Source organism: Callospermophilus lateralis, chromosome 2, assembly GCF_048772815.1.
Source record: "Callospermophilus lateralis isolate mCalLat2 chromosome 2, mCalLat2.hap1, whole genome shotgun sequence".
NCBI classification, from domain to species: Eukaryota; Metazoa; Chordata; class Mammalia; order Rodentia; family Sciuridae; genus Callospermophilus; species Callospermophilus lateralis.
In genome coordinates, this window is record NC_135306.1 from 150846886 (window position 1) to 150871868 (window position 24983).

At 48.8% G+C, this 24983-nt stretch overlaps 2 protein-coding genes across 10 annotated transcripts in view; one reads left to right on the plus strand and one right to left on the minus strand.

The window, feature by feature from the left end:
• Window positions 1-6953, plus strand: part of Fchsd2 (FCH and double SH3 domains 2) — a 241908-nt gene extending 234955 nt beyond the window's left edge. For both annotated transcript variants that reach the window (XM_076846669.2, XM_076846670.2), the window contains 6 exons: window positions 282-365; window positions 489-666; window positions 920-1140; window positions 2232-2361; window positions 2443-2525; window positions 4940-6953. In XM_076846669.2, coding sequence (XP_076702784.2) covers window positions 282-365; window positions 489-666; window positions 920-1140; window positions 2232-2361; window positions 2443-2525; window positions 4940-5023 — 780 coding nt within the window. In that variant the 3' untranslated portion in view covers window positions 5024-6953. The remainder of the gene's footprint in view (window positions 1-281; window positions 366-488; window positions 667-919; window positions 1141-2231; window positions 2362-2442; window positions 2526-4939) is intronic.
• Atg16l2 (autophagy related 16 like 2) lies at window positions 83-24964 on the minus strand. Of its 8 annotated transcripts, none has more exons than XM_076846672.2 (18): window positions 24789-24964; window positions 22801-22900; window positions 22007-22109; window positions 19171-19244; window positions 18647-18898; window positions 18391-18456; window positions 17961-18074; window positions 16579-16656; window positions 16190-16298; window positions 15648-15753; window positions 14888-14958; window positions 14543-14614; window positions 14311-14431; window positions 13865-13970; window positions 12882-13031; window positions 12635-12682; window positions 12433-12534; window positions 11918-12171 (listed from the first exon to the last, which is right to left on the minus strand). In XM_076846672.2, exons 1-18 carry the CDS (start codon window positions 24904-24906, stop codon window positions 12084-12086), a joined length of 1878 nt encoding a protein of 625 aa, XP_076702787.1. In that variant the 5' UTR covers window positions 24907-24964; the 3' UTR covers window positions 11918-12083. The 8 variants fall into 8 exon arrangements, 7 of the variants coding, with proteins under 7 accessions (XP_076702792.1, XP_076702791.1, XP_076702787.1 ...); XM_076846673.2 differs by lacking the exon at window positions 16579-16656 and adding an exon at window positions 16889-16951; XM_076846674.2 differs by lacking the exon at window positions 16579-16656.
• Between the last annotated feature and the right edge of the window lie 19 nt (window positions 24965-24983).

Below are 24983 nucleotides of genomic sequence, written 5' to 3' on the forward strand. Positions count from 1 at the left end.
TAGGTACCTGAGCTGAAGCTGGAACCCACATCCTTCACTTCCAGCCCAGTGCTGATCACTGACCTGATTGCCTCCTGAGGATCCAGTTTTAGTTGCAGTTTTATTTTGTTTCATTTTTTTAGAGTAAAACTTCACCTCATTATGATAGTTTTACAGCATTGAAATTTTTATGTTTCTCAAAATCATTTCAATATTTTGATCCCCAGTTTTTGTTCTGACCAGCTCACATCTGCTCTTTATCTAACCTTTTTAATTTTGTCCATGACCATCCTCCATTGCAGGCTTCTCAACCAGATGAGTTGACCATTGAGGAACATGAGGTGTTAGAAGTGATTGAAGATGGAGATATGGAAGACTGGGTAAAGGTATATTCCTTTGCTCATATCGCCCCTCTTGTGACATTTTTAGGAGTTTGTTTTGGTTCTTATTATGTCCGGTCCAAACCTTTGTGTGTGCAAACCTGTTTTGTAACCATGTCTTTTACCCAGGCTCGAAATAAAGTTGGCCAAGTGGGTTATGTGCCAGAAAAGTACCTACAGTTTCCCACCTCGAACAGCCTACTGAGCATGCTGCAGTCCTTGGCCGCTTTGGACAGTCGGTCACACACATCCAGCAATTCCACGGAAGCAGAACTCGTTTCAGGCAGCCTCAACGGAGATGCCAGTGGTAAAGACTGAAACAAGGCACACTTTATTTGGTCACATTTGACCTAAACTGTATTACCCTAGGAGTAAGCCTTCAGTAGGTTATAAAGCACTTTCTTCCTGTTTTTTGTTTCCCTGTTTTGATCACAGTGAGTAAAAAAATTACAACTTTGAGTGGTGCTCTCTGAGTTGTCATGTGAGCATAGGGGTGGTTGCAAAAGCAGCCTTGACTGTCTTTTGTTCTTAACCAGATTTGTCTCTCTCTTGCTTTCTAGTCTGTTTTGTGAAAGCACTTTATGATTATGAGGGCCAAACAGATGATGAGCTATCTTTTCCTGAGGGAGCAATCATTCGTATCTTGAACAAAGAGAACCAAGATGACGATGGCTTCTGGGAAGGGGAATTCAATGGGCGGATTGGAGTGTTCCCATCGGTGCTAGTAGAAGAACTTTCAGCCTCAGAAAATGGTGATACTCCATGGATGAAAGAGATTCAGGTACCAGAGTGGGGAAAGCTGAATTTTATAATGTTTAAAGGGATGGAGGTGTGGCTCAGTGGTGGAATGTTTACCTAGTACGTTCAAGGTTTGATCCCCAGCACTGCTGAAAAGAAGAAAAGAACAGCTGCTTTAAAACATGATTAAAGAAAATAACTCCCTAGGGTCTCTTGACCCAGGCAAAAGTGGGTTGCAGTCTCTCTGCCTCACCCTCCCTGTTCCAGTCCTCAATTGCCAGATGTCTATATAGCTGAATTTCAGAAACCAGAGACTTGACGGTCAGACCCTTGTGGGATATGACCCTATTATGCCTTCATTCTTCTGCATTCTGTGAATCTATTAACCAAAATACTAAATCGTATATAGCATATCAAAGGTTGGTTTGGTGGAGAGAGAAAAAACAAATCAGAGAGAGAATGTGTTATGTCCATGGTTAGTTTATGTGGTACAACTCTGAGGTAGCTCTTCGTTCTATCACACTCAGAGCCCTACCGCATAACCCAGGGCCTGCCAGAGCCCCTGTTCCACAATAAAGGGGCTGTAAGGTTTTGCTCATCAGTAGGAAACTTGCATTTACAGGAAGTCCTAATTTATTCAGTTCAGTTTTTCTCTGGGGATCTGTTACAGCAGCCTGGCAGGTAGAAGAATAAAGAAAGTGTTTGCCAATCTTGTTTGCGTGATAATAACTTAGCCTCACATACAAGAAGCTCAGCCAGTTATTGTATCTTCATATGTAAAAACAGTACAATTTGTCCCCTTTTTTGTTCTTCCTTAGCTTTGTTGAATTGACTAATTTATCATATTTTCAATTAAAAAAGAAAAGTTTAGAGAATGGTTTGACTTGGTAACTGTTTGAAGATAAACTAAAATCAGTAATATAATGAGATCTATGATAGGAAACTGTTAAATGCATCATGAAACAGTTTGGGGTAGTTATTTTAGGTCCATTTGCTGACGAGCAAAAGGCTGACAAGTTTTAACAGTCATAATTTAGTCCCAGAGAAAAGGAATGTGTGTTGAGCAGCAGAGAAGAAGCCAGCTCTCTTTCCTGAGGCCAAGAGCACCTGGTAACCTTGCCTCCTTCCATGCAGATCTCTCCTTCCCCCAAGCCGCAAACCTCCCTGCCTCCGCTACCGCTGTATGACCAGCCTCCCAGCAGTCCTTACCCCAGCCCGGATAAGAGGAGTGCCCAGCTCTTCCCCCGGTCTCCTTCAACAAATGGTAAGGGTCCTCTGGGCAGGGTCTGAGTGCATTTTATTGCACAACACCACATAAATTGAGCTTTTTAATTCTCTCCCTTAGAAAATAGCCTCCATGCTGAGTCACCAGGATTCTCACAGGCATCAAGGCATACTCCTGAGACCTCATATGGCAAACTCCGGCCTGTAAGTCTCCTAGCTGGCAGGGTTATAGAATGCATAGTTCTTCCAAATCCAAATCAGCCCCTGTGTGTTGCCAAAAAAGGATGAAATGAATTTGGGAAGGTAAAAAGAGTGATTGAGGGGCTGGGGTTGTGGCTCAGAGGTAGAACGCTCGCCTAGCATGCATGAGTCACTGGGTTCAATCCTCAGCACCACATAAAAATAAAATATTGTGTCCACCTATAACTAAAAAATAAATTTAAAAAAAGAGCGATTAAAAAGGCTAAGTGGGTTATGTGCCAGAAAAGTATCTACAGTTTCCCACCTCAAACAGCCTCGAAAGCTCTAAAGTCAATTCATCTTGGATCATTTAGTTTATACTGGAACACTTCTCACTGACATGGTAAGATCACAAGATAACCATTGTGCAGGTGTATTTCAATTGTATTTCAAGCTCTAGGAACATTGAAGTAGTATAATTGTAACATAAAAACAATTGTTTTAGCAAATGTTTATTAAGAATCTATTTTCCAGGCCTGTATTTGCCTCTTTGAGGAGCATTGAAATACACTAAATGACCTCAAAGAACTCCTGTTCTCAGGGATATATTCTGACAAATAGTTACCTATGCTCACCCTTCACTTTACTGCCATCTTAGTTCCACTACCACTCCTCTTCAAGGTCATGGCTTTCATACTGGTAATCCAGTGGACCCTTTGCAATTCTGTTTTCCTTGACCTTTATCACCATTTCTTGAACCACTAGGTTGATTCATTAAGCAGATGTGCTTTGAGTTCCTTATTAATGACTTGGGTCTTAATATTTTTTTTTATACTGGGGAATAAATCCAGGGGTACTATACCACTGAGTTATAGCCCCAGCCCTTTTTATTTATTTATTTTTTCAGACAGAGTCTTACTAAATTGCTCAGGCTGGCCTCAACTTGTGATACTCATGCCTCAACCTCCTGGGTAGTTGGGATTACAGGCTGGGCCACCACACCTGGCAGGGACTTGGGTCTTGATTCTAAATGTGATTGAAAGCCATTGTGAGGTATTAAGCAGGGCAGTGTTGTGATTAGTTTTGTATTTTAAACACATATTTATGGCTACCAAGTGGAGACCAATAAAAGGTGGCAGAACTGATACAGGAGCCATTAGGAGGATGGAGCAGTTGTCCAAGCAAGAGGCATTAGTAACATGGGCTGGTGGGTAAGAGTAGAAATGGAGAAATCGGGGCTAATTTTCTTGTCTACCACACTTTGCTGGCTGGCTCTATACCTCCAGCTCTTCCTTTTCATTGACCTTAGCAGGTTTCTCCTCCTCTCTGCATCTCTGCTGATACTTTTCATGATCCTGTCCCTAGACTGCTTCTCTTGAAGTCATTCAACATATTCTCCCCCAAGTTACCTATTCCCATGATTGTGAGAACCAAATCCCAGAATCATGTCTCTCAGTGAGTTTCAGACTTGTGGTAATCTCAACTTATATGTCTGAGACCAACCCCCAAAACTCAGCAAAAATTAGTGAATTTCCTTCCCTCCAAGACATGTTCCTTCTTCCATTTTGCCTGTCTTGGTGAATGGATCCTCTATCCTACCAGTGCTCTGGAGGCATTCCTCAGACCTTCCTGGCCTACCTGCAGTCATCACCAGGTCTTGCCAGGTTTACCTTGGATACAGGTCTCAAAACTCTTCACTGTTCTGCTTCCACCATTCCTGGTATCTAGTTCAGCTCACATCAGCCTTCATTCTGAAAAGTCTGGAAAGTCTCCTATGTTGTCAGCTCACTTGTCCTGTTGCCCACTTCCAATCTCTTCTCCAAACTGTTATCTGAGACATCTTTTCATGGATCTGATATGCCTTACAATCCATCAAAGACTCCCCTGCCTACAGAATAAAGCCCAGATTTCTTTTTTTTAAATATAGGGGTTTTTTTAATATTTATTTTTTAGGTGTAGATGGACACAACACAATGCCTTCATTTTTATGTGGTGCTGAAAATCAAACCCGGGTCCCACCCATGCTAGGCAAGCGCTCTACGCTGAGCTACAATCCCAGCCCAAGCCCAGATTTCTTATAACATGTCTCAACAAGGCCCTTCATTTCTTGCCCCAGCCTGCCTCTCCTTAGAACTGACTCCCAAGACATGCTGAAATGTCTTATTTCCCTAAGTATTGCGCTCTTGCCTTCCAGGCTTTAGCTTTGGAGAAGGATTTTAGGGCTTTAGTAACTGTTGTGCCCAGGGCTTTTAGCCCAGGCAGCAGTCTCATTTGTAGACTTGACATTTCATCCAGAACAGTACCTGCTTCTCGGGGTGGGAAATTTACACTGAAAGTATGTGCCCATGTCCTTGGATAGAGGACTGGTTGGACTTTGCAGATGCTCCAGCCTGAGTCTGGAAGCTGACTTACAAACCAAGACTTTGTTCCTTACTCAGGTCCGAGCGGCTCCGCCTCCACCCACACAGAACCACCGAAGGCCAGCAGAGAAGATGGAGGATGTGGAGATCACACTGGTGTGACTATGGGCTTGCCCTTTGTTACCGCTACAATCAAGGCCAGGCTTGGAGTTTGGCCCATCCTGTTGTTTAGGCACCTTTGCATGATGGTGACTCTTGAACAGAGCAAAACCAAGGCAGATTCTCTGTGACTGGGTGGCCTGGTGAACTCCTCCCATGTTTTGAATATTTTGTGCCTTTTTTTTTTGTTGTCATTTTCTATGTCATCTCTCCTACCATAGCACAAATCCTAGTGGGCCCTAGAAGCAGAGGGGAGTAGCCCTCATGCCTAACAGTGGTCCGTTTTTATAGGAGATTCCAGTCCAGGCCTCATTCCAGGGAATAGTCACAGAATTCTGATCATGTGTGCTCGTACAGTATATTACTGTGGCCACAAGGATGTGGCAAAGATCTCATCATTCTTCAAGTGGCTTTTGCTCATCTGATTAAGTATTAATCAGATTCTGTTGGCTCCAAAAGGAAACAGAAGGAGGGATTCAGGAGAGGCTGGCTCCTCCCCGAAGTTCGTCCCCAGATGAAGAGTGAAACCATACCGGGAAAAAGTGGACTGCCCATTGCATTAGCGCCAGTTGCATTAACGCACATCTCTTCCACAACTAACAGATTTAAAATAATAACAGTGTCCTTTGTATTAATATTTATGCCATTCATTTAGTATTAGTGGGGCTAACCTGGAGGGGGCTAAACTAGTAGCCTCATCTTGCCCATCACATAGACTAATAGAAAGGAGGCTACGGCCACAGCAGAGATGGAGCTTCCAGATCTGAAATGAGCCGGTTTAATGTTCTTTTTGTCTTTGGACATTTTTCAACTCAGTTTTTACAGCATATACTCTTCTGACCAATATCTTTAGAACCTGAGTGTCTGATAAATTAAGGACACATGCCTGCTTGTTGAGCTTCTCTATCGGGGAGGTCCCTAGCACTATTTTGTTCAAAAGCTAGTGCACTGACCCAGACAGCCTGGTCGCTGTTGGTATAGACAAGCTGTCACTCATGAAAAATGCAGCCTCCAGGTCCTCCCTGATGCTTCCTAGGAAGGAAGAACCTGTGGGCCTGTGGAGGAAACTAGCTTCCTGAGCAAGAAAAGACTCTGATTGCACATCCCACACAAGTGCAGACTGATGAGAAAGAGGAGCCTTCTGCGAGTCCCAGGAGAGCTGGGGGTGGGAGGGGTGCTCAGCAGTCTTCAGCACTGGGAACAGCGTGGGGCTCTGCTTTCCACCCATGGAAGGTAGGGAGTGTGTTACCTAGGGACTAAGGGAGGCTTGCCTGTTGCTTTTCTGTTTTTGCTAAGAAATCAGATTTTTTAGAATTTAATCCAAAAGTTGTATTATGCTTTGTAAATCCCATCCCTCTTAAGAATCTTTAGAAACTTGAAATGCTCACCAAACATCCCTGTGGGATTTTTGACAAAATGTAGGGTCAGAACCGAAGAAGTTTTCAGTTATTCATTTGATCACTTCAGTAACAATACCCCTTGACTGTTGGCTATGGTTTTGGTTTTTTGCATTTTGTAAACTGTTGATCTATTTGAGGTCTTTTTATGTTTATCAAACTTATTCTTAAGTTTAAAAGAGCAATTAAAAGGGTGGTTTTTTAAAGATTTTACAATTTGCGGAAATGTTACAAATCTAAAAAGTGCTTATTAAATAGAGCAGTTCATCTTGCCACCCAGTCTTCTACTCTTTCTTTAGCTAGCCAAATTATCCTTGAATTTGGATTTTTCACAACTTCAGAAAGTTGTTGAAGTCTTTTGTTAGATCTTAAAATGTTTCTTGGAAGAGCTGCTAATTTTATTTTTAAAAACAAAGTTGTAAAAATATGCCTCCTTTTTAAAAAAATAATCCCTCCCTCCAGGACATGTAACCCAGCATCACCATGCACAGGGCAGGGCTCAGAAGGAGTCTCTGTGCAGATGCGCTTTCTTTACAGTGGCTGTAAAAAATTTGTATTTATTATGTATAAAATATTGAATAATAAAAAATGGAATTAAGTTTTCCAAGTTTCCTTTTAAAAAGGTTTGGTTCAACAGGCTTTTCCCAAAAGTATCTTACAAAGATACTCTTGGGCCCTCCTTTACAGCATTTAACAAATTCGGAGAGAAGTAAATACACCATGGGACACAGACCCTGAGACCACTTTTGTGCCAGGTATGATATCCTGGGTCCTAAAGATGGGAAGAAATAACTAATTTTCTTTGCTTTCAAGGTTCTTTCCCAGTGGGGAAAAAAGACGGCTACATAACAATGAGGACAATATTATGAGACATGCTGGAAAGAAAGGGCAGCAGCATGCTGGTGAGCTAAGGAGGGAGCCTGGAGGATGTGACCACTGGCTTCCTGGATGTGGTCATTCTGGATGCTTCTCCCCTTTCCCACAGCTACATCCTACGAAGTAATGAACTGAGTGTGTATAAGGACATTTTATTGGTCCCAAGAAGGCTATATCAAGTATGCAGCACAGGGTGGTCTCCACATACTCCTCACATCATTTCTCCCACCTCCTGGGTCCTCACCTTAATAACTGAGATCCTCAATAGTCTCCTGCTGTACAGGAACACACAGGTCCCTCAAGAGGCCTGTGTGAAGGGATGTGTGTGAGGTGTCCAGCCATAAATCTGGGACACAGAATATTTCCATCTTCTGCTTTCCCTGCAGTGCAGGCTGCTCACATTTGAGATGGCTGTTAGCACTGGAGGCTTAGTCTGTGACCAGGGGCAAAGTTCAGCTAATTGCCCCATCCCAGTGTCACAGCTAACCGTAGGCCTCCTTCATCTTAGGAACAAGCTTGATGCGGGCAAGCCAGACTCCCAGCATATGACCTGCAGCACTTCCTCTCTGACCCCACCACCCAGCCCACTTCCACAAGCCACACAGAAACCATGTGATGTCATCTGGCTTCAGCCCTGATGCTGTTAAATGAGTGATCCTCCCTCCAAGCTGCTGCAACCCCAACTTTAAAAGGAATGGAATGAGTGATTTCGAAGAGTTTATCCAACTCTTATTCTGGATCAGTTCAGTTATTCTAAGATACAAGTAAAAATATCACACAGCAGGTCACCGTAGCCGAGAACAGACCATGTAGATAGGCTTCTTGGAAGGCAAGCATGCTCACCACTCCACCACCAACACTGTTCAGCCATGGCTGAAGATTTCTTAGAATAACAAGAAATTGAAAAGAAAATTCCAGCAATTGGACTCATCCACTGGCACAAACTGTCATGCTCCAGGTTGTAATGACATCCCAGGCTGTACTAGTCCCTGCCGAGGGAACCCAGCCACAGTTTTTGGTTTTGGTTCCAGTTACTGCCCAGCCCTCTTCAAGTAGCTTTATGACAAAATCTGGCAGCTCTGAAACCTTTGCATTTGTTTTGTTCATTGTAAAGTTTTTCCTGACAGAAATATAACCAAATAATAGAAATTTTAGATTAAAAGGAAGAGAGTTAAAGTTTGTCCTGAAACCCCACCACTTGACACAACCAATTGAGTTTCCACCTAGGTTCTTCCTGTGTTTGCTTTGTTCCTGCCTGATCTGCCAAGAACCATATGAATGCCAAAGAGCATCTTGTTCCTGGACTATTTTCCCTTGGTCCCAGTGGCCAAAAAAACACACATAATCCTTCTGCCATGTCTGTTTCTGAGAACTCTGATCTGGGAATATCTTCCTGAAGTGTTTTATCCTGAAGCATTGCAGAAATGAACCCATGAGTAGGGTCCACACCCCTTCCACACTGTACCAAACACTTGCCACAGCTGGCTGCTGGGAGGGGCAGGAAGAAATGGGGGGAAGAGACTGTGTGCAAGCCCTGAGCTATCTCAGATTTGCCCTGAGGGGCTGAGGCTCAGCCCTTCACCTTTCTAGGCCTCATTTTCCTCATCTTTGAAGGTAGGAGTGAGAAGGTAATGCAAACTTCCTAAAGTCCAAAAGGATCAAATAAGATAATGTACAGATGAGCTGAAGATATTATTTCAGAGAAAGCCTAAAACCAGAGGTGGTGTGCCTGAAGATAGCAATATTCACACATTCTCACAAGTGGGTCCATACCTTGTGTCAAGATTCCTTCAGAAACCAGCTCTGTTACTCTGTCCATTCAGCAAACTACTGTACCAGGCTATGTTCTGGGCACAGGAGTTCAGCCCCTGTCACAAACAGGCTCACATAAGGTGGGGGAGTCTCAAGAAAACAGAGGAGCCAGGGCTAGGAGATGACCAAGGGGTAGTAGGTACCAGAACAAGGGCGTCTGTCATTTAAGGCCTCAGATTAGGCAGGGCAGTTGGAGGTACTTAGGCCTACAGAAGAGCTATGTCACCTGGCTGATGGGGTGGGGAGAGCCTTGGGACAGGAAGTTTCACAGATGGCAATATAGAGCCTGGAAGCCACTGTGATTTGCCTCAGTTCTGCTGTGTGACCCAGAACAAGCTCCTGCCCTCTCTTGGGGCATCAGTTCATGTACATGGCAAGTGTACAGGTCATTCCAGTTTGACTAGGGACCTAAACTCAGGCAGACGGCACCCAAATGCCTGAGTACTAGAACCCCAAACACTAGGGTTGGGGGTGTGGCTCAGTGATAGAGTACTTGCCTGGCCTGCATGAGGCTCTAGGTTCCATCCCAGCACTACCAATAAAAAGAAAAGGGCTGGGGTTGTGACTCGGTGTTAGAGCACTTGCCTAGCATGTGTGAGGCAATGGGTTCGATTCTCAGCACCACAAATAAAGTCCATTGACAACTAAGAAAATATTAAAAAAAAAAAAGAAAACAAAAACAAACTTGAGCACTGACTTCTGAAAGGCCTAGAGAGGTCTTTATCATTAGCCCCTTTGAGCACCTGCCTTGGGCATCTGTGGCCTCTCCCTCCAGTCTGCCTCTCCTTTCAGATCTGCTCCTCCAGGAAGCACAGAAATTTAAGGTGGACATGTACTCCATGAGGCCACACCATCCCACAGTGTGTGATCAGGCCTGCCCCCATAAGTGGAAGGAAGGCCTTCAGGGAAGCTGGGGTCAGGGAGACTGCCATCCCAGAGAGCGAGTCCCATCATCTCCTGGGCTGTCTGAGCAGTCTGTGATCTGCTGAGCTGTGCCTTCCAGTGAGGCACTTAATCTGAACGGCAAGTTTCCTTCTCTCCTGTGTTCCTGCCTGCCCCTCACTTTGAAGGACACTAACCCTCCTGGCTTTAAGGGTCAGAATTGAAGAGAGAAGATGCAGGGAGGAAGCCCAGTTAGACACAAAGCTGGAATCACCCCCACTCTGGTAGTGGTGGTAGTTGTGGTGGCTGAAGTGGGGGGCACGGTGCATCACTGCCCAGGGAGCCTAAAGTCTGACATTTGTATGATGAATGCAGTCACAATGCAGGTGTGTGCAAGTGTGATCTTGACTCAACCTCTGAGCCTCATCTTTTCTCATCTGTAAAATAGGTGATAACCATATCACAAGTTGGTTGAGAGGAACAAATGAAATTACCGGAAGTACACTGGAGGCTGACACGTTAAGTACTTAGTAATGGTGGCCACTGGGACATCATTGGTTTTTTCAGCCATCAGTCTCTGGGGGGAGGCTGGTGAAAGGACTCCTCAGAGACCAGACAGCTGGTGACCCCTGCTGGCCACTAGGGACCAGAGCAGTAGGGCTGGGGCAGGGGTGAAGGGAGCTAGATTATTGAACTCACAGAGTGCCTGCATAGGAGAACTTAATGACTTCATAAACATTCCCTGAGGTTTCTCTGAGCCAGACCTGATCCCAGGGAACATTCTGTTCCCATCCTGGCCTATTTCAAGAGCTCCATGGCTTATAATGGAGGGAGGCTGATAACAAACAAGAAAGGGTAGGACCAAGCCTGGTAGATGAGGAAAGGGCTGTCAGTAGGGGAATCCTGAAGGACGAATTTTACTTGTGGGCTGGGAGGGACAAGAACATTCTGGATAGAGAAAAGCACATGCAAGTCACATTCAGAATAGCAAGGGAATGAAGATGCAGGCCAACAGGGTGACTTCCAAAGGCTAGATTTCAAGCTGAGGGGTTCTTCTGAAGGCAGCAGGGAAAATTCAAAGGGTTGGCAACTTAGAAAGTCACTGGCTCTGGCAAGTACGGGACTGGGAGGAGACAGTGAGTCTAGAAGGTGGCCTGTAGTGGCAGCAGGGATGGAGAGAAGCATGAGGCACAGCAGCCTCAGGATCTGGTACTATGAGGGGCAGAGGTCACATGCACAGATGACAGGAGGCAGCTGGGTATGGCATCCAGAGTTCAGGACTGCCATGCCAGGAGAAGTAGGCAATCTGGGAGCAATGAGTAGATTTTGCCATTTGGCCAACACCTTTCTGTCTTCACTGACCTGTGCCAAGCCCTAGGCTACAGAAAGAAATGGGGTGCTGGGTTCTGCCCTGTGAGTTCAGCCTGGACTGGGGCATATTGTGGGGGTGAAATTTGATGCCAAGGTAAATGAAGGCCCAGGCTTAAGCTGCCCTCCTCTACCTGGGCCCTGCCTCTGGAGGAGGAAAGGGGGCCAGTGTACCAAATACTTTGATATCACTCTTGTTTGTTAGGACCCTTTCCACCAGGACCCCATGAGCTGCTTGCTCCCTTTTCAGCCCACTGTGTTGGTTTGGCCTCAGGGCCAGGTTGGACCCAAGGCTACATTTCCATGGCTCTGAAAGGCACTGGTTTGGGCTGCCCTGAGCCGTTCTTCATGTTGTTTGCATGATTAAGCTGGGCAACCTGCGTCCCTGGGCTGGCTCTGCCAAAACAGCTCTATGCAGGAGGAGGAAGGAGACCAAACCAGATTTCCCTGAGCCCCCAGCCCAGGTCTCCCTGTACCCCACAAATGCTGCAAAGACGCAAACAGACAATTTTGTTAGTCACCCTCCCCCCAACTTTAGAGAGGAAAAGTGAGGAGATACATATTTTAAAAAGACTTTTTAAACAAGAACACTGTTTTTAAACAAACAGACCAAGTCCTTCTGGGCCTTCTTCCCCATTAAATTTGGAGGCCACCCCCATCCTGTGGGCTCTGGAGCTCTGTGAAGCGGAGGGAAGCTGTTCTCCAGCCCAGGCTGTGGGGGCGTAGTCCTAGCGCCAGAGCACAACCTTCCTGCCCTGGTCCACGCTCACCACGTGGCTCCCAGAGCAGCACCAGGCCACAGCGTTGATAGCAGCACTGAGGAGAGGGAGAGTAGGGTTCAAGGGGCAGCAGGACCCAGGTCTGCAGCCTGGCTCTGCCCCCCAGTATTGGACCTAGATAGTTTGAGGCCCTCTGTGAGCCCATTTCCTCATCTGTAAAGTGGGTATCTATAAAACACACGTGGAAGGATACCTGGGTGCTGTGAAGGGCTGTGGGGGTGAAGGTTTGGAGACAGGGGCTGGGAGATGTTAGAACCTGGTGTCAGGCAGGACTAGTAGGAGGGTAGTGTCTGCTCACCAGTGGGGGCCCTGAAGGCTGCTCTCCAGTTTCCCAGTGTCAACATCCCAGATGTAAAGGGCTCCATTCGAGGAGCCTGCCAGTGCATAGCTTCTGTCAGGGCTGCAGTGGCCACAGCAGAACAAGAGAAAGGGACTCAGGTAAGGACACACACAAGGACCAGGTGGGGTGTACTCGAGGATGGGCAAGCTCACAGACACACCTGAACACAGCTTTGGTCCAGTCAGAACCACATTTGAAGCCATCAGCCCTAAAGACAAACAGGGCTGGGGTCAGAATGGAGATCACTGCCGGTCCTGTCCCCAACCAGGGGCTTTGAGAGCCCCATCTCTCTAAGGTGTCAGGTACCTCAGCAGGTCCTGGTCAAGAAAGGCAGAGAACTTTTACAGGAAAAGAGAAACACAGCTGCCCCAATAAAGGCCACAGGATCAACAGGCAGAGGCTAGTACCTGAACACCTGGCGGATATTGCTGACCCGGAGGTCGATGACCTTGAGTGTGTTATCTCTGGAGCAGATGAGCAGGTGCAGCTGGTCATGGCTGAGGCTCAGGGAGGTGACCCGGCCCTGCACAGGAATGACCTGGGTGCAGCGGGGACCCCTGAGGAGAGAGGGGTAAGGAACAGTCCCCCAAGCCATTCCTGAAAAACCAACAAAGTCCAGAGGCAGGTCTCTGCCAGTAACTAATCTCCCTTATCCCTCCACCTAGCTCCCTCCACTGAAGAACATGGTCAGACTTTGATTTGAGAAGGAGCCCTTGAAACCCTTGGATCACTAAAATAAACACTGGAAGAAAAACAATGAAAAGTCTGTCTTGAAAAACTTGAGAGAAGGAAGGGCTTCAAAGGGCAGTCCCTGCACACCAGCAAGACCAGCCTACATGGGCCCTGCACTGGCTCCAGCTCTGCATTTGTAAACCATTCACCCAATGCTGGGCTCTTCTGTTCAAAAAACAACTAAAAACATTTCTTGGTTTTTTAATTGAAGCGTGGTAGCCAGGCATGGAGGCACATACCTATAACTGCAGCTACACAGGAGCCTGTGGCAGGAAGATCCCAGCCTGGGCAACTTAGCAACACTCAGTCTCAAAATAAAAAGTAAGAAGGGTTGGGGATGTAGTTCAGTGGTAGTGAACCACTGGGTCCAATCTCTGGCACCAGAAAAAAAGTAGAAATAAAATGGAAAAAGTTGTTTGTCCATCTTGGTTGTAAAGCCCAGGCAGTCAATACTGGACTGAGAAGTCACAAGGAAAGTGGCACAGCTTCCCAGGGGTGCTATGCCCCATGAAGCTGTGCCCAACAGAGGATACCAGCTGGTAGTGCCAGCCCCATAGCTTTACTCCCCCAAGGAATCACCATGACCCTTCCTGCCAAGGAGCAAGAACTCCAACACTCTGACCCCAGGTCCACCAGCCACCCACAGTCTGCCTGTCACCTGCTATCCCAGAACCGGATCTTCTGGTCATTGTGGCCACTAATGATGATGTGGTCCCCGCACACCACGTCGTTACAATAGGAAAGGACATTGATAGTTCTGGAACCTAGGGACCAAGGGGTAGAGCCCAGGGTCTCAGAGGGTTGTCAGGAGCTAGCACAGTAGACACGTAGAGATGCTGAGGTCCAAAAGGGGCAGTGTTCTCCCAAGACTAGAACCCAGATCTTCCCAGCCCAGGGCTCAGTCCACCTCTTCTTCATCTACCCAAAGCTTAAAGTCATGAAGAAATCAGATAGGGAACACCAATGGGGCACAGAGAAGGATGACCTTGGAGGATTTCACCCAAAATGTCTTTGAATCCCAGAGCCACTCCCAGAAAGCAGGGTAGGTTCCCTTGTATCTGAGGGAAGGGGGGGATGGGAGGTGGAGTTGGAGCTGAGCCTCACAGTAGGCACGGCCAAGGTCCCACTCCTTCACTGTCCGGTCTCTGCTCCCAGTCACCGCCTGGTGTCTTGTTAGCTTGAATTTGGCAGCTGTCACCTTGTCCTTGTGTCCAGACAGTGTTTCCTGCCCCATCCCAAGTCTGGATCAAAGGCATGGCCAAAACCCCATAATAGCACCTCCCTCATCCTAAAAAGGACCCTTGACCCTTAGGCTGCCTTCCCAGTCAGGTCTCACCTTGGACCGTGCCTCTCCCACCTTCCAGAGCTGGGCAGCCTGATTGTAAGTAGCTGCCAAAACCTGGGAGCCCTGGAGAGATGGGGAGTGTTAGAGGTCTGAGTCTAGGCCTGGCCAAAGGCAGCATCTTTCAGTCCAGAGAACTATGGTAGGGGTGGCCTTAAAGGTTCCCATGGCCCAAGTCATCAAGGAAGACAAACGAGCCTCAGGCCAGCAGGAGTGGTACATGCAAGAGCCCAAGGACCCAGCTTTTGGATACTGTTACTGATGGGAGCCTCTGCCCACTGGTATAGAGACTGGGGTGTGGGGAGATAATCCCATGCTACTGGGGCAAAGTCCCCTCACCGAGGGGTCGAAGTCCACACTGGTGATGCTGCCACCAGCTCCCTCAAGGGTCTGGTTGGCCTCCAGACGACCTGGCAGGGCAGGGGGAGAGCAGGGAAAGGAACAGGTGAAATGAGGTCACTCACAAAATAGAGGAACTGGAACCCAGAGTGGGAACAGGAGTCTCTCTTAAGTTAGAGCACAGAATCATGGAGTACAGTTACAGCCTGGGCTGCAGGGGCCTCAGGGGGAAGCTAGGCATTTCCCAGATAGGGCTAGAGAAAACCAGAGAGAAGGGAATGTCCATAGGTCACACAGCAAGCCAGGCCAGACCAGCTGGAGATCTGCCTCCTCTAGGAAGCCTCCAGGGGTTGGCTCTGAGTCCCTAACCCAGTTGTAGAGCACAGAGCTTAGCACAAGATGGACAGTCAATGTTTGTCTCCTGACTTCTGGCAGGTGGAGTGATACCAAAAGAGGTGATGGCCTGGTGAACCCAAGGACTTGTTCCTCTAAGGTCTGTCTCTGTAAGACTGATAAGGGATCTCCCCCTCCCCCAACAGAGGCCCATCTGCACTCAGCCCTCCCCATCTTGCAGGCCTAGGGATTCTACCCTTCCTCAGAGAGGCATCCTCAGAGTCCTGCTCCTGCAGAGGGGTTCTTTAGCTATTGCTCACAGGAATGTTCCAGGTAGAGGCAAACACAAAGAGGCCCACCCAGGAGCAAGCTGAGAGTAGATCTTTAGAGAAAGTACTGGGTTGGGCTGCAGGGGAGGGGTCCTTACCTCCCACCACATTCCAGAGGTGGATAAGACAGTCAGCCCCACCAGTGGCCAGGAGACTGCTGTTAGGGCCAAAACATACAGCATTGACCTCAGAAAGGTGGGCATCCTGTGGGGAAAGGGAAGGTTGGTGACCCGGGCCTTCCCCACATATGCTTGTTTGTGCCCCCTCACAGGCTCACTCTCAATGTGCCTGTGCACACATACAGCCTGCTGCTGGCTTGGTATCCACACCCCAGGTCTCTTCCCAAATCCTGAGTTTCAAACTTAGCCCCAGCAAATATCTTCATTTCTGCCTGGTCCCCTGAAGCAGCCTCCCAACTCTGCCTCCCAGCACTCTCATTGGGCCACCTACTCTCTCAGCCTCCCATCTCCCTTTCCAGTCTATGCCCCCATTGTAAAGAGCCTGAGCAGTTCCCACCGTGGCCTGTGGAGACAAACTCCTGCTGGTCCTGGGGGTCTTGCTTGCCTGGCCTGCTCGGGACACCCCTAGTGCCTGCACTCCCATATTGGCCCCCACACATGTGGCCCAGTTCCTCCCTTACCAGGACATCTTGAGCCCAAGTAGGAAGTCGGGCAGCCACACACACAGGGATGCTCTGGTATCGCTGCTCAGGGGCACCCCCAATTGAGTGACCTCTCCTCTTCTTGAAACTGCAGGGGTAGAGTCAGGAGGATGTTCACCAAGGCCTTCTGATGTGGGGGCTTCAAGCTCCCCAAAGGTAGCAGCAACAGGAAACAGACATGGCAGTAGCAGAATATGGCCCCAGGATCCAACCAGCCCGTTCCCCAACCCAATCTACCCGGGATGGAGTGGAGAATACACAGAAAAGCACAGAACAAGGGCAGGATTGGTGGTTGCAGGAAAACTTCAGGGCTAATGGTTAGTATTGGCCTTGCCAGTGCTTGGCTTTGTGACTGAATGAGTTCTTACATTCTGAGCCTTAGTTTCCCAATTGAGTGAGAGTTCCCATTTGGCCTCAGGCTGGAAATCTTGGTCCCCTGTGAGGACCTTGGATAAGGACAGATCCCTTATAAGCCTGGAAGATAGCTGAGTAGGGGTTAAAAAATGAGTTCATACACCTGGTTCCTGCCTCTGGGGCCCAAAAGAGATACACACAGACAGTGGGCACCATATGGATGAACAGACGAGGCACATACAGAGACCAAGCCTGGGCTCCAGAAGCCTGACATGAGGCTCCAATAGGCCCAACCCCTTCACATACACAAATACACACACTTACTCTAGCAGCCCCTTCACCACATCCACACAGTGGGACAGAGTCAGAGAGGTGGCTGAGGCAGACCTGGGGCAGAACCGAGAACCACGTGCTAAGGGACTGGCTGGTAGGTGTATAGGCAGCAATCATTCATCCCTATACTTTGCTGGAGATCTGAAGACTCATAACCTCTAGAGCCTATAACAAGAACTTGACTCCTTGAATATCAGGAGAGTTGTAATCCAGACCAACCCAGGAAAATGCAGGCAGGGAGGGACTTGACAATGGAAGTCTCTACCATGATGATAAGAACTACCAACCCCCCACACACACCCTCAGCAAATGCTCACAAACAAAAGCTCCTGGGAGGCTGAGCTAGGGCATATGGGAGTGGGCAGATGAAGTGGCCTCAGGCTGGGACAAGGCTGGGGGCAGTGAAACCTAAGCTGGTTGAGTAATCTCAGAAATGCCCAACTGTACTGGGATGTCTCAGCCCACCAGGGCTGCCAAGAACTTTGGAGACCAGTGTCTCAAGTCCCTCTCCAAGGTTCCTTCACTATCCCAGGACCTAGACACCAGGGACCTACAAGAAAAGACTGAGGAGAAAAGCCTTCAGGCTGGTAAATGGAGCCAGGAGAGAGCAGCCTCAATAACAAGTAAATCAAGACTTGGGGGGACTGAGAGTGTGAGCAAACATCTACATATGTTCTTATGTTCATACACACTAAGGTATTCGCAACCAAGCTCCTGTATACATATGCCCATGTCCTTGTGTGTACCTACCCATGCAAACACCTGTGTTTACATACATACATGCCTAGGACAGATGAGCCCTGGGCCTTGCCCACAGTTCCCTCCTCATGACACCCTTCACAAGCCTTAAACCCCACCCCAGAGCTCTGGTCCTAGGAAGAAGAGAAAGCAGTGCATGTTCAGTGAAAATGATCCCAACTACCCCAAGCACTGTAGGTCAGACCAGTCCTGGGCTGTACCCCAGCTTCTCCCCAAACTCCTAGCCCCAACCCACCAGCTGGCCCCAAGGTCCTAGAAGACAATGGCAGCCTCAGAATTCTGAGACAGCCAACTGGGTCCTCACCTGAAAGGCCTTTTCCACTTCCCACAAGCCTCACTCTCCAGGGACTCAGGCTTAATAGCCAAAGCCAGAGTCTCTGTCTGCTCTCTGATCCCATCATGTAGAGTGTGTGGAATCCTGGGAGAGAGGAATAAAGCTCAGGAAGGCCAAAGTAACAGGCCAGCCCCTCCCTGCCCAAGCACTGATTACAGTGAAGATGTGAATTCCGGGCGGGGAAGGGTCCGAGTGGGAGGGAGGATGTGCGGTGGGCACATGAACTTGCTCCTACGATCACACAGCTCTGCAAAGATCCAGTGGACCCTGGATTGCTGCTGTGTCCACCCACATGCACTCAGGTGTACCGGTGTGGGGGAGTGGGGAAGATGGAAAAATGGGCACACAGTCGGGCAACTACAGAGTACAGGAGTCAGATCCGGTCCCTCCTCACTCTTACTCGCTGATGCTCACAGTCCGTTTGGCAGCCTTCTTTAGTTCCTGGGACACCCGCGCCTGATTGGCCCTAGTGGGGGAAAAAGCATCCTAGGAGCCAGAAGATTCCAAGGTGGGGTACCAAACGCCCCTGCTTTCAGGTTCGAGCCTGACTTAGTCCATTCTCCCCAGGGGGCAGTCCCCACCGCTGACTTTCAGGCAAGGGCGAGGCCAGACTGAGGAGGCTAGCCACAGAACAGGTTGGGGCCCAGCCCTCCTACCGCTCTCGGCGCTCGTTGCGCAAGTTGCACTCGGCTGCGGCGCGCTCCTTGCGTTGCAAGAGCTGCTCCAGCCGATCGCGCACCTCCTCCTGGAGCTTGCGCAGTGCCGCCTCTTGGTGCCCAGTGTGCAAGCGCAGCGCTTCGTAGGCCTTCCGCTGCGCCGCATTCTGCTTCTGTAGCTCTTCTACGAGGCTGACCTGCTGCGCCCTCGCCTCCCGCAGCTGCGCCACGCGGGCCTCCACAGCCGCCAGCCTGGAGGACCCGAAGCGCAGGCAGTGCATCCCAAAACGCTTCCATCACCGCCCAGTGGGGACCCGCCTAAGACCCCAGAGAGATCTACCTATGGCCACCGGCCAGACAGGTGGTTAAGCCACGTCCCCAGCCAAGCCTTCGCCCTCAGAGCCGTGCAGTTCGCATCCCCCAAACACAAGCCAGGGTGGTCATGGGGGAAGCTGTTGGGGTCACGCAATAACCCTACCTGGGCCAGAGGAGGGCGCAATCCCTTTCACCCTACCGGTACTCACCTGCTTTGCCGCTCCTCCAGCTCCGACTGCAGGGCATCCAAGGCTGCACTCTTCTTCACCACCTGGTAGGCCATCTGTGGGGGCAGACAGGTGGTCATGGGCACCTCTGGAAGGCTCACCAGGCCTCACGCCCCTCTCGGGCAGGAGAGGCTGGAGGGACAGAGCCTGCCACACCTTCCACGGCCCCTTCCCAACAAGGCTCAGATGAGTTTAGGATCGTGCATAAGGATGCAACAGAGGCTCTAGGCTCAAAAATCTGACTCCTGAGTTTCAATTCTAGCTGTGTTGTGCCACTTATTTTCTCTATGACCCTAGGGGTGTAGAGACCCTTGGAAAGTGAATCTCCTTAGCAAGCTTCGTTTTCGTCACCTGCAAAATGGGAATGATAGTGCCTACCTCCATAGGGTTGAAGGAATGCTGAATGAGGCAGGGGTACAGATGAGATGACCCTCACCCTGCCTCCATAGAGCAACCCAGAACTATTATGAAGAAAAATATTTAAAATAATAGCAGATGATTATCTAGCATTTACACGTGCCATGCTTTATTCTGAGCACTCTACACATGTTAACTCTTTTAATCCCCATAATAACACCATATAGTAAACCCACCAGCCTCGTTTTACAAATGAGAACATTGCTACAGAGAAGTTAAATGCCTTGTCCAAAGTCACACAGCTAAGTGACAGTTGATATTTGAACTCAAGCTACCTAACTACATCATGCTCCAAGTAAAGTGTTGATCTACAGGGAGGGTTCAAGGGATGTGAGTTCTATTCCCTGCCTCTCCAACATTTGGCTTTCTTTACAATCCCTGACCAACTGCTGGCCTGCCCAAGCACAGATCTCAGAATACAGAAGCACACAAGGCTAAGAACAGGAATGGACTGTGAGAGTACTGAACCCAGACTGAGTCCTGGATCTGCCCTGAAAGCCCGGAAGTAGGGTGAGAATCATTACATATTTACCCCTGCCTCACTCCACATTCCTTCAACCCCAGAGCCAAGAGATGGGCCAGCCATGAAGATGAAATTTGGTTCCCTTCTTTCAATGCTGAGGGGTCAGTGAGAGAAACAGATCCAAGGCAAGGCAGTGCCCATCAGTGTGGCAAGAGAAAAATGAGGGCCAGACTCTGAGCACCTCTGGCGCAGCAAATACTCACAAGGAAGGGATGGGGGTGGGGGGGTACTCTTATTGCTAACATCTGTTCCTGGTACTTTCTCACAAGCCCTGGTAAGGATGGATTGAGGTGCGAGACTGAGGCTGTCTACCTGCACTGATACAACTCCCTGGGTGAGGGACTGGGAAGACCCCCTGCACATGCAGACAGGGCCCCTACTTTCATAGCTGGTCCAATTTACAATATTTATAATCCTTCTCACCACTGAGCAACCTAATCACCATCCTCGTCACCTATCACTTGCTTTCATTTCTGTTGTGTTATACCACTCAATATTTTTTTATTGGTACTTGTCAAAATTCAAATGATAGGAAAAAAATTCAAATGATAGAGGTAGAAAACAGATGAGTGGTTACTACCAATGGTTAAGGATGTTTGGGGAAGGGTGAGTGTGACTAAAAAGGGATAGCAAGAAGGATGTCTGGTGGTGATGAAATTGTGCTGTATCCTGATGAATACAAATCTACAAATGTTATGGCATAATGTCACACCATTATCAAGTTGTAACCACAGCATCAGTTCTGGGGGAGAGGCTCTCAATTTGTCTATAGCCCCTTCCCACACTTGTGTTGGGCAGGTGACTCGGCTTACTGTAACTGGACACATGTTTACTGGCCCATCACACTCTCCTCCCTTGAAAACTCCACAGGGCCAGGTCTGTTCACAGCTGCACTCCCTGTTCCTTGGACATAGCGACTGTCAATAAATATTTGTTGAAAGAATGAAGAAATCACAAAAAGTAGATTTCTATGGGTGGAGTTTCAAATCTAGAATCCACCTCTCTAAGCCTCAGTTTCCCCCTCTGTACCTACAATGTAGAGGATTAACTAAGTTAATGCTTGCCTAGTGCTAAGTGCTATATTATGGAAGAGATGGTGACTTCAATTATTTTATTTATTTATTTATTTATTTTTATTTGTGGCCCTAGGGGTTGAACCCAGGAGTACTCTACCACTGAGCTACATCCCCAGCTCTTCTTATTTATTTATTTTGAGATAGAGTCTTATAAGTTTCCTAGGCTGGCCTCGAGCTCACAATCCCCCTGCCTCAACCTCCTGAATCATGGGATTACAGGGTGCACCACCCACAGCTGGAGATGATTTTAGATGTGATGTCTCTGCTGAGCAAGAGTCCAGTGTGCAGAAAAGAAGGCTGGGTAGAGACAGGTCCGAGAGTCAGAAGAGAAAAAGAAAGAGAAAATCCCTGTGGCCATGGGAGCCAATGAGCACACTCAAATGAACACCCACATTTAAAGGGAGGAAGGAAAGGAGCCAGAGAAGGAACTCAGAAGTAAAATCTACAGATATAAGAAGAAAATCAGAGGAAATAAGTAGGGTACGATAGAAGCCAAGAGATGCCATTGCAGGGGACAGGCAGGGCAGTAATGCTAGGTGGAAGTGCCAAGTCCTGCCTACAGACTACATCAATCTTGGTTGTTTGTCTGCAAATATATATTAACCATCACCTGATGCTGGGCCCTGGGGTTGCCTGGACAAGGGGTGAAGAGTAGGCTCACTCAGTGCTTGCAGCACTGGACTTTAGGGGATGCAGCAAACACAGGAAGTTCTGCTCACTTCCTGGTTCCCTTGACAGTATCTCCCTGCCCCAAAGTCCTGGATCCTGGCCCTGCCCCATTCTTGATCCCTTCCCAGCTTACCTCACCACAGTCCAAGCGGAGCCCCTCCTCCTCCTCCTCCTGCCACTTCACCCTCAGAGTGCCTGGTGGTGAGCTTTGGTCTGAGTCAGGCCCTGACTCCTCCCTGCCAACCAACCAGAGAGAGGTGCTTATGTCCCCTCCATTCACCCCAATGCTCAAAGGCTCCCAGTGTCCCATGAAAAGCCTGAAATAAGAGCCGTTAACTTTTTCTTGAGGAAAATGGAAGCCTGAAAGCCACTCAAGGAAAAAGCAAGGACTGAAGAGCAGTCAGTGGTGGAGTGCTTGTCTAGCATAGGAGAGGCCCTGGGTTCCATCCCCAGCACCACAAAAAAATAAAAAGAAAAAAAAGAAAGAGCAAATCTCAGAAATGAGCTTTCATGAGTCCTGTGCTCTGGCCTTGTGTTTCCTTGCCAAGGACCTTCCTCAAAAAAACACCTGCTAACTCTGGCCCCAACCCATTCCTTGATCTAGTCTTCACTCTCTTTCTCTTTGGAATAGGGAGCAAGATCCTTTCTGTAGGCATCAGGTAAGGAACAGGGAGATGGAAAAAGGCTAAGGAGGAAAGACAGGAGTGCAGGGTTAGGAGGTGAAAGGGATAGGAAAATTCAGAGAAAGAAGGAGAAAGAAGATTTTAAATCAGCTGGCCTGGGAGAGGGCCTGCCTCTCCAGAACCACCCCTGAGTAGCAGCCAGGAGCCATTGAGGTGCTGGGAGAATATGACCCAGTATGGGGGCTGGTGTGCAGGAGGGACTAGAAACAGGCAGCCTTTTATGATCACTGATACATATACTTACCAGAAGCTCTGATGGGTGGCAGAAATAACATCATTTGGCTTCTTATGAAGCTTCTCTGAGAACTTGGCCAACAGCTCAGCTTTTTCTAGAAGATGATTATCTGGGGGTGCAAGAGGGTGAGTTGGGGCAGAGATAGACACTTTCCAGCCAACCCCTGGCATACAAGTTACCTATGGCTAGAAAGGCTGCAGGAGTCCAGGGATGCTGGGATTGAGGCAGCTACTGGTGGATGGTTTGTGCCCCTTGCCTGAGAGTTGTTTGTTCATCTCTACAGGACCTTTAGTGCTGGCATAGACCACCATGTCACCCAGGAGAAGACCTGTTCTCCATGGGACAGAAGGATCCCTACTTCTGGCAACAGGATGGCTGGGTCCTGCCTAATGAGGGTCCTGAAGGACGCCAGGGGCCTAGGATTGATTCACCTCTGCCCCAGACAGGGCTGGCTCCAGAGCATGATGAAACAAAAAGCTGTACTAGCCTATGACCTTCAGCAAGTCACTTCCCCTTCAAGGGCTCTAACTTCACACTAAAGTAATCCTAACTTCCCCAGAGTTGGTGCAAGTTCCCCCAGGTCAAAATAGAAAGTCCTTGAGCAATTATCCAACAGACCTTCTTAGGTTAGGTGGTTAGACCCTGGATTACACACACCCACCACCATCCACGATAACTTCCTCTTTTCAGTTCTGGAGCAGGCTGCGGGGTGGTAAGCCCAGGCCTAGCTTCTCAGCTCCCTTCCCTCACCCAGTGCCCTGCTTGTCACCTTGACTGAGGTCCCTGGATTTAGCCTAGTTCTCATACAAAACCCCACCTCAGCTGTAGTAAAGGCACAGCACTGGTCCCCAGCAAATCTTAAAAAGGTTCCATTATGCCTAATTTACATAGAATAAATCTGAGGCTTGGGGACATGAACTACCCAAGACCACAGAGATAATAGGAATTTCAGTCTTTCTGATTTCAGCCTTCTGGGTTGCTCCAGACCCTTAGATTTGGAAGTCCCAAAAAGGGATTGGGGGTGACTCTTTTCTCAAACTGGGAGGTTCCCCTGTCTATCGGAGCCCTTAAGTGAGGCTGCCTGGAGGTAGGGGAGAGCCTCAGGACCATCGAGAAAAAGGCCCAGCACCTGGAAGATTGCAGAGTGATTTCCCAGGATAAGAAACAGATTCGGTCTTGGGGACTTACCAAGATTAGCTCCAGTGAGATAGCAGCAGGGATTGTGGCCAACCCCAAACTTTTCTCACTAGTTCCAGGGCAGGCTGGAACTAGTGAAAAAACTAAAACTTCCAACCCCAAACATACAATCTCAGGTGACCAATGGTCCTACACACAGATCCACTCTTGTTCATCCCATCCTGAACTGCCCCACCCCTACCCCCAACGCACACTCCAGCTGCCCAGAAAGCTCCAAAAGAATCTGACTTCCCAGCTCCCTTAGAAATCCTGCGGCCCCTGCTTCTCCCTCAGGCTGGGGTGTGCTGAGCACAGAGAAGCTTCGTGTGTCCCAGTCATCTATAGGCGGCAGCAGAGCCCAGATTCAGAGCTTTCTCCTTAGAGATGAAGAGTTTCACTGTTACCCTAGATCCACCAACAAGCGGCTACTCAGCCTTCCTTCACTGGGTTAGAGACTAAATGGTTTGATCTGGTCCTGGGGACCATCTGAGAGGGAGGAAAGCACAAGAGACCTGGCAAAAACAATACTCAGGGGCAAACGTTCTAGGAAACCCAGCTCGTGGGGTTGAACCGAGCCTTGAGGGGGTATCAACAAGGATCTCTCCGCCCAAGAGAGTGCTAAGAAGAGCCTGGATTGGAAGGGACGGGAATCCTGGCCATTCAGAAGTGGGGCGTGGCAGACAGGTTCAAGTCGAAAGGCCTCGGAAGCCAGAAGGCGCTGAAGCACTTGGGTCACGGCTTGAACAGCCAAACCTTCTTCCCAGGCCGGGAGCCCAGCCTCCTCAATGGCCATTTTCTAAGATGCTCAAGGGCACACTCACAGGCCGGCACCAGCTCCAGGAAAAGTGCCTTCTGCGTGCGGTCCCGCTGCTGTAGCTGCCGCACAATGTGGCGCTTCCAACCCGAGGTGGGGTCGAAGGATGCTTCGGGCCCCGCCATAGCCGGGTCTCCAGCCAGTGCCCCGGGCGCGGCGCTCGGTAGCAGGCGCTGCGGGGGCGGGGGCGGGGCCTCTCGGG